A 9,117-nucleotide genomic window follows, 5' to 3' on the forward strand; every position below is an offset into this window, starting at 1 on the left:
AGGAACTCTGGTGGTCTGGGTGCATAATGGCAAGCTAGAGACGTTACACTCTTTCTAAAGATGTGGGCTACTCATTTATTAGTGACATGTAATGCTCGATGGGTTGTAGCTGGAACACAGGGTGAACCAAAGAAGTCCCTTGTTTATGCTGGAATGTGACCTTGTCTCGAATGAGAAACTGTATGGATGTAGAAATGCCTAGGGACAAGGAGCTCAGCCATAACCTAAAACAGGTGGATGGCATACAAAAAGCTCTGAGCTACTTTCAGGCACCAAAAGGGATTATTCTCTGAGGGTCATTCTAACCTGGTGGTGCTAATTTGCTTAAGCTCCTCATAGTGAATGGAGGAAAAAAGGGTTCTGCAAAGGACCCTAATTTAGTCATTCTGAATCAGCCTATAGAGAGACTTATACTGGCTGTTGAAGGAGTTTAGTTAGATTAGCTTCATTGAGCTAAGTTAACCCTTGAAAGCATCACGCAGAGTGTATCAAAAATCACACTAGGTAAAATCAGTACAGTGCTGGGACAGAAGATCTCACAAGAGTCTTTCATTCTTCCTTCCTCTGATAGAAACAATGCTGAGATTTAGAACAATGTGAAATACTCCATTAAGTCATATGTGCAATTTTTTTCCCCTCCATGATAGATAACCTTCCCAGAACTCCTTTTTCAGCCTGTGACATTTCATATTTACGTTTCAAAATGTCTATACACAAGAGAGTTCTTTTCTCTGCCTGTGGTTACATTTCCCTTCTAAACAAGAATTCAAAGATCATGTGTACTTATAAAGCAAATCATCATTCTGAGCAATATTTCCAGGTATTCTTAAAGACACCCATTTTACAAAGATTGCTGTCAGGGACTTTGTCTACCCTGAGGGCAAACATACTGCATTATCTGCCTTGTAGTGCCCAAGGTGAACACTCTGGCCGTGTCCTTAGTGCATGGAAGGCTACCAGCCATGGAGCCAGTCCTTCAAAATCCTGGAGGACCAGGATTAAGGAACATATCACAAAGTGCACCTATCTCCGTGCCACCAAAGCCATGGCAGAAGTTTTGTACTGTGGAGGATTAAATAGCCGTTAAAAAATACATGACAGAAACTAAACACTTCATAAGCTTAATACTAATGCTATATCTTTCTTGGTTTGTATCCACTTCTGATATAGAACTCATTATTAATAATGAAAAAAATGCTGATGAATCATGTGTCTGTCTTTATTTTCCCAGGTGTATAAGCTGTATATTGCATATTGCCACCCAACTGATCAACATGGAGAACGTAAGCAGTGTGAAGGAATTCATTCTTCTGGGCCTTTCAAAGAACCAAGGGGTGCAGAAAATATGTTTTGTGGTGTTTTTGTTCTTCTATATTGTTACTGTGGCAGGAAATCTGCTCATCGTTGTCACTGTAGTTAGCAGTCAGAGTCTGAACTCCCCCATGTATTTCTTTCTCTGCCACCTGTCCATTGCAGATACTTGCTTCTCTTCTGTCACAGCTCCCAAAATGATTGCTGACTTCCTTGTTGAAAAGAAAACCATTTCCTTTGGGGGTTGCATGGCACAGCTATTTGGGTTTCATATCTCCGGTGGCGCTGAGGTCTTCATCCTCACAGTGATGGCCTATGATCGCTACTTTGCCATATGCAGACCCCTGCACTACACCACCCTCATGACCAGGCGTGTGTGTGGCTGGATGGTGATGGGTTCATGGGTGGGGGCCTTTGTGCACTCCCTGGTGCAGACCCTCATAACCATTAGCCTCCCTTTTTGTGGCCCCAACGAAATTGACCACTACCTCTGTGATGTCCGTCCCCTACTACAACTGGCCTGTACCGACACCTATGTTGTGGGCATCATTGTCGTTGCCAATACTGGAATGATTTGTTTGGTCTCTTTCATCATCCTGCTCACATCCTACATTGTCATTTTGTTATCCTTGAAAAGCCGAACGTCCGAAGGGCGGAAGAAAGCCCTCTCCACCTGTGGGTCCCACATTACTGTGGTGATTCTCTTCTTTGGGCCATGCACATTCACCTACATACGCCCATCCAGCAGTCTCTCGGAGGACAAGAGGTTAGCTGTGTTTTTCAGTATCATCACACCCATGCTGAACCCACTCATCTACACGCTGAGAAATGAGGAGGTGAAAAGTGCCATGAGAAAACTGTGGAATAGAAAAGTCTGGAGTGAAAAGGGTGAGGTGTAGAACTGTGGTAACATTTTCTCAGGAGCTGAGAAAATCAAGTCTCTCTCACTATAATTCCATTTTGGAAAATTTACTGAAAGCTCCCTTTTGAAGAAAAGCTTGGTTTTAGCTGTTGCAGTAATTGGGAAGACGCTGAAAGTTCATGTTTTGACTGGAATGGCATTGTAAACTCTGTGACTAGCAGGGATTCCCTTTATGTTCTCTTTTTGAATAGCACAGGCCCAGGACTGGGGCTTCCAAGCACTGTCGAGACACCAGCAAATAAATAAATGAATGCTATCAAAAATATTAAAATGTGTTCCAGGCAGAGCATCCCATTAGTCCGAGCTCTCCCAGGTGTAAGCTTTCCGTCAGACAAACTCCATCTACTCTGTAATCTACTCAGCTAGGAAACGATGGCCCAAGGTGTCTGCAAGGCTGTTGGTCCCCTGCTGCTGGAAGCAATTGTACCAAAGGCTTCCTTCCCCTTTACTTTGGAGTAAATGCCTTCTTAGGAGTACTGCATTGTCATATGCTGAATCCATGGGTTAGCAATTAAACTGCTGATATTAGATGCTGGTTGGGTCATTTGCTGATGCAGATGATATGAGGAGAAGCTTCTCCCCTTCCCATTACAGTGCAGCAACTCTCTGCCTTTCTGCAGTAGTTCACCTATCACTAATGCCCTCCTTCCTAGCCATCCCGTCTGCCCTTCATCTCTGCCTCAGATTTTGCATTTTACTGTTTAGACTAATAGAGAATCAAAGATCCAAGTGAAAGATAAATTGCTCACTGTAGGAAATTGTCGCCACCAAAGAAAGCATTGGGGGGAACAATTTTATGTGTCAGTTAAAAAAAGAGCTATTCAGTAATAATTCCTGTATGCAGGATAACTCCTAGCCCAACAGGGCACATCTACAGGCCCAGGCAAAGGAAGAAACATGTATTCCAAGGGAATAGCTGGAGCAGCTACTGCTGCAGGAGGGAAGAGAAGAAATGTGAAGATGTAAGATTAAATCATCTCAGAGCCAGTCACAGCTGCCACAGGGAGGTTAGTTGTAGCAGCTAAGGTTCTCCACAAGGACGAAGGAGCCACGAGGAGCCACGGGACCCTGACTCCTACCTTGCCAGGAGGAAAAGAGCAAATGAGCTGCGTGAGGGGGAAAGACATCTGTGTAATGCACTCTGAAAGTAACTAAAGCACTTTCTTTTTTTTTTTCCTCACTTCATGTTCCCTGTAAACACTTGCTTGCACTTGTGTTGCACCTTAACATGGCTTAAGTGTGATTCAAGATAAGAAGGTGTTGCCTGCACAGGAGAGCGGCAGATCTACAGACCAAATGGTGGGACAATGTCAGAAATGCTCTGGTTCCCCGAATGTCCTCTGCTCTATGCAGGGGGTGGCAGAGTGGGTTCCCGTTTCACAGGCATGCACCAGTACACTGCGGACGTCTCAGTGTCTTCTCCTCACCGTGGTGGGTTATGTGGATGGCAGCCAGCAGGACGGAACTGGGATAAATCCTGATTCTCAAGGCTTAGAGGGATAGTGTCCCTCAGGCCTGGGCCAGCATGTCCCTCACCCAGCATTCACACTCTGTGGACACAGCTAAAGGTGGGACCATCCCCACCTATTTGTAGCAGTATAAATTCTTCATGCAATGAAGGATAGTTGTCTATCTCAGCACCATTGTCAACAGAGAGGGACAGGCACCTTCAGAGGTTGCTCTGTCTCACCGTAGGTGGGGCAGGTAGAAAGACAGATGGGGCCCACTGACCCCCTTCATACTGAAACTGCTGAGGGGTTAGGGCACACGGCCAGTTCAAGCTAAGGCTTATAATTTTAAAACTGCTTTTTTTTTAAATGTTTTGGGGAATAACGCCATGATTTTTCTGATTTCTCTTCCGGCTGCTGGATGCTAGCAGGCAACAGCGGGACCATAGTTTATGGAAGGCGAATACAACAACAACAACAACATTTGATTTCTCTACACATTGGCCCAGATTCTTATAATGACTTAATATGAGGACTAAACAGCTGCTTCTATATTTTGCATTGCCTGAGTAAAAATACCTGGCAAGTAGTGAGGCCTGACCACAAACATTTTTAAAGTCTTGAAATGATTTCCTCGTTTACTTCTTGTTTCAAACGTGTACAGACCAGATGTTTAAGTGCCAACAGTCATATAGCACAGTTATGATATCTACTTATGCTGCAAACATGCAATGGTAAGAGCAAGTTAATAAGAAAGAAGAAAGCATATGTGAAATATTGGCTTGGAAGGGAAAAAATATCTGACACATGTAAGAGACATCTTTACTCAAAAAATGTTTGATTGCAAGGGCAATGTGAACACAAAATCTTGCAAATGGTCAGCCGTGACATTGATTTTAAATAGAAATGTTTCCAAAAGAAGCACATAGCTAATACTAAATGAAGTCCATTTATCTGGACAGCATTGGAAAGCAAGCAAGAAAGCAAGCAAACCCCCACACAATGTGACATGGTCTAGGTGATCACGCTCCACAGTCACCGTGTAGAGATTACTCTAATAGCTGTCCAAAATATATATTTTAGCTCCCCGTCCACTGATTCTTTCTGACAAAGAAAACTTCACATGCCTCTGCGATCTCATTGCTTCTGGTAAGCTTGTGCTTCTGCTGTGCAATTTACTTGAAATATTTCTGCCACAACTTCCCCATCTGGAGAGAGAGAGAGAGAGAGAGAGAGTTGTTCTTGCAGATGCTCTTGGAAGTTTTTTTTGCAGAATGAGAAATGGAGCTAGACATTCAGGCTGTCCGTTTCATCCCCTGTAGTTTTCAGCCCTGGCAGAGATGTGGACTGCTCTCGTGACACACAAGAAGCAGCTTGGAGCTGAGAGGTTTTGATGAAACTGCCTGAAGTGCTCCGAGAGGTCATCAGAGGAGAATAGCAGGCAAACTGTTGGAGACTAGCAAATATAAACTGTGTAAGTTTTCTGATCTTGCTTCTTTGTTTTGTTCAAGCGTGACTATGAAATCCTGCCTTTGAAAAGAGGCATTACTGTTGAGTGGCTTTTGTGAGGTGCATTTTATGAAGTAGAAAGAACTCAATTTTTTTTTACCCTTTCTTTTAATTGGTGTCTTCTTTGCTTATTTTTGCAGTTATATGCCATTTCCAGAAATATCTGTCAAAAGGAAGTTTCTGGTGTTACAGAGTCAAGGAGTCAATAGGTAGCTGCAGCACTGCCTATGTACTCAATCTTAACTTTGGGATTAAGATCCCAGAGGACTTGCCAGTATTGTGGACATTGTTATGCAGCTCTTGCTGTCTATCTTTTCAATGTAGAAACTGAACACTAGTGATACTTGCGTACTGCACTAGAGTGCAGCAAAGGTGAATACAAGATGTAGCCCAGTACAGCACATATAGGACAATGACTCTCTTGCTTCAGGTTTCCTGGCATGCCTTGAACATGGTCTGATTTCACTTAGGGCGCCTTAAAGACAGTTTGTGCCTAAAGGCACATCTCTGCTAAACAGACATGAGGTAGGTGTCCACTTTACCTCCTCCAGAAGGATCTACGCTGATAGCTGAAGTGATGTTAATTAGCCAGCTGCCTTGTGTCATGATGTGAATATTGATGGCTGCACAGAAATGCATGGACATTCTACCAGAGTCAGAGAGCAATAGCAAGGACTAGTTCTGTTGAATTCCCTCAGAGGGTTGCAAAAGAAGGTACGTTCACTGCTTGAGCAGAATTCCTTAGGGCATGACTAACGTGTTGAGACTCAAATGGTAACATGCACTATCCTCAGTCACTTTTTCGTTTCCAAATCAACACTTCAAAAGTGGATGTTTAGGCAACCTAATGACTAGTCTTCCTTTTTAAAAGGGGCAAAGATCAGAAATATGAATCTGGAGGATATTTCCACCAACTCCCTCAAATCAATAAACGGAGCTCGCTATTACAAACTTCAGTAATACATTCTGAGTTAGATATCAACTGTCACTCCTTGAGAGAAGCATTGACTTTGAAAGGAAACTTTCCCCAAAAGGCATAAAAGGGAATACACTGATATTGAACATACCAGTGATCGACATGGATGTGTACTGATAGCACTGTGTTTCTAATGCCATCACAGGTGGCTTTATTCTGTTCTTCAGGTCCTGTCTACGTGACGTATATGAAGAACAAGAACAATGTGATGGAGTTTGTCTTCCAGGGACTCACACAAGATGATACATTAGCAAAAGTATGCTTCACATTCTTCTTAGTCTTCTATGCCACTATCATTCTTGGAAACCTGCTTATCATCATCACTGTACAGAACAGTCAACAGCTGGACTCTCCCATGTACTTCTTCCTGAGCTACTTGTCCTTTCTAGATATCAGTTTCTCTACTGTCACTGTTCCCAAAATCATTTATGACCTTCTTGCTGAAAAGAAGACCATCTCTTTTGTGGGCTGCATAGCACAGCTCTTTGGGGTCCATCTCTTTGCCTGCACGGAGATGTTCATCCTCATAGCAATGGCGTATGATCGTTACACTGCTATATGCAAGCCACTTCATTACACAAGCATTATGAACAAGCATGTGTGTGGCCGGCTGGTGGCAGCTTCGTGGGTGGGAGGCTGTGTGCACTCCCTTGTGCAGACCCTGCTGACCGCTCAGCTATTGTTTTGTGGGCCCAATGAGATCGACCACTACTTCTGTGATGTACATGCTTTGCTGAAGCTGGCCTGCACTGAAACCTACGTGGTTGGTTGCATCGTGGTTGCCAATAGTGGTCTGATTTCCTCAGGCTCTTTTGCTTGTTCTTGTTGTGTCCTATGTCATTATTTTGGTCTCTTTGAGGACACACTCTTCCAAAGGGCGTCTCAAAGCACTCTCTACCTGCACCTCCCATATCACTGTTGCACTTCTGTTCCTTGGGTCATGCATTTTCATCTATATGCGCCCTTCCACCATCTTCTCAGCAGACAAGAGTAGAACTGAAACTAAATTCAAGGTTTCATGTAGCTCTCATCTTTCTTTGGAAATTGTCAGTCAAAAGGATGTGAGGATATTGTCACCAGTCAAACCCGAGCCTTTGGGGTGGTATTGTGGCTTTTACCTTTAGACACCTTAGAGCTGTGTAAGTCTCAGGTCTAGGCTTCTCCTGGCATTAAGAGGAATAACTAGGTATTTTGAGAGGTTATGCTTTCCCACTAGCTCCTACGAGCTTCGGAGAGTGGTGTCTGCTCATGTTTCTACACAAACAAAGTGATGGTGGTGCTAAGCTTCCAAGAGAAAGCAAATCCTTCAGGATGGCACAGCACAAGCAGGTTTCATCTCACATATATTGGTGTGCTGACATGAGGTGCCTCAACTTGAGAGAGCTGCTGAAGACAGCAAGAGACCTTTGAGGGGACTGCGATTCATTGCATGGTAAAATAGGAGCATGAGAGGAGCAGGATGCTGCACTAGGTGTCTGCCTTACAGTGAAGGGTGACATACACTGTACTAGACTTTCCAAGGCTCCCAGGAACACTGATGGACACAGAGGCCGTTCCCCAATGCCAGGCATTCACTCCGATTTTCATCAGTCTGTGCCAACCTGGTGTCTCTGGGAACGCTTCATTTAAAGGAGCTCTGCTAACACCTTTCCAAGGCCTTTACCTTATGTCATAGCTGAGCTTTATAAACTATCAGAGCAGCAATCCAAGCACGGTTAAATACCATAGTCAATGTTGGAGCCACAATCCAGTTCAATTGTCGGGACATTTTTCACCGCTTTATTTAGAGACTGGATGAAGTTTCATACTTTGGCCAGTCGTCTGGTGCTTTACACTATAAAGATCTAAGGAATAGGTATCTCAGTGGAAATACAGGTATCTAATATCTCTCCATACTCCACACAATATAACCTAATTCCTAGCTGAACACTGAAAATTTCCGTAAAATTCTTAACAGTACTGTTCTTGATCCATCGAGTTTTCCTCAACTGTTTGCAGCAGGGAAACCCCCAAATGCCCCTACGACCTCCTGACTCTGGGCAATGCTGTTCTACTGCAAATGGACTTACTTTAGCATTGCTGTCATGATAAGTGATTCAAGGCAGGGATTTTCCCAAATCTCCTCCTGGAACTGAGATTTGGGGAAGGAAAGAAGAGGAACAGGATTCTGGATGTTGGATCAGAAGGCTTTCTTAGAAAAGCAAACTGTAGATTTGAAGAGACAGCAGCTCTTTAACATTTTAAAGTCCCTAATTTTGTCTGGGTTTCTCGAGGTGGAGACTAAGGCATAGGTGAATGCACGGCTTAGATGAGTGTGGGGCTTATGAAAATCTGTTCTTTTTGATGATATTTGTCAGAAAGCATATTTAGGTTTGAGATTGTGATTCTTGATTGAAACATGCTGCCGGTTCTGCTGATGCTTAGCTCGAGATGGCTTTGACTATCTTAAACATCAGCGCAGAGAGAGGTGTGCAGACATGACTCATTGCTGTGCAGGGAAGCTCTTTGATGACAACCTACCTGTCTTTTTCTGGAAGAGTAGTAGTGTACATTGCTCTTCCCAGAGACCTGTAAACATACACAGGAAAATAAAATGATGCCTGTGATTTCTTCTCAAGCTATTTCCTTCCTGTGAGCTGGGAGTCCACTGAAAGAGACAATTTTGGACACCTCAGAAATCTGGTTTAAAAATCTCACTTCTCTGTTCAAGATAAGGACAGCGCAACATTGATATGTGTAAAAACTGTGAACTTCACATATCTGATGATACTTAATGATGAGAAACAAGAGATAAACCTTGAGCTTCAGCCTCTGCAGCAACAGAAAGATGACAACTAGCAGCACCAAAGGGCTACATTTTCCTGAGACTTGTAAAATCCTTCTTTAGGGTGCCATAGATGATCACAGGGACACAATCTTTGCTAGAGTTATGCACAGCTTTAAGGAGAGGA

The 9,117-nt window shown here is 43.5% G+C and overlaps 1 protein-coding gene and 1 pseudogene across 1 annotated transcript; both read left to right on the forward strand.

Moving 5' to 3' along the window:
• Nucleotides 1-1,274: 1,274 nt before the first annotated feature.
• Nucleotides 1,275-2,180, forward strand: LOC136991927 (olfactory receptor 4S2-like; the record flags this gene model as incomplete). Its single annotated transcript, XM_067295423.1, has 1 exon — nt 1,275-2,180. A coding segment is annotated over exon 1 (906 nt), but the record flags the coding sequence as incomplete, so codon positions are not given.
• A 4,155-nt stretch (nt 2,181-6,335) lies between these two features.
• Nucleotides 6,336-7,149, forward strand: LOC136992008 (olfactory receptor 4S2-like; annotated as a pseudogene).
• The last annotated feature ends 1,968 nt before the right edge of the window (nt 7,150-9,117 follow it).

Source organism: Apteryx mantelli, chromosome 4 (assembly GCF_036417845.1).
Source record: "Apteryx mantelli isolate bAptMan1 chromosome 4, bAptMan1.hap1, whole genome shotgun sequence".
Classification (NCBI taxonomy): domain Eukaryota; kingdom Metazoa; phylum Chordata; class Aves; order Apterygiformes; family Apterygidae; genus Apteryx; species Apteryx mantelli.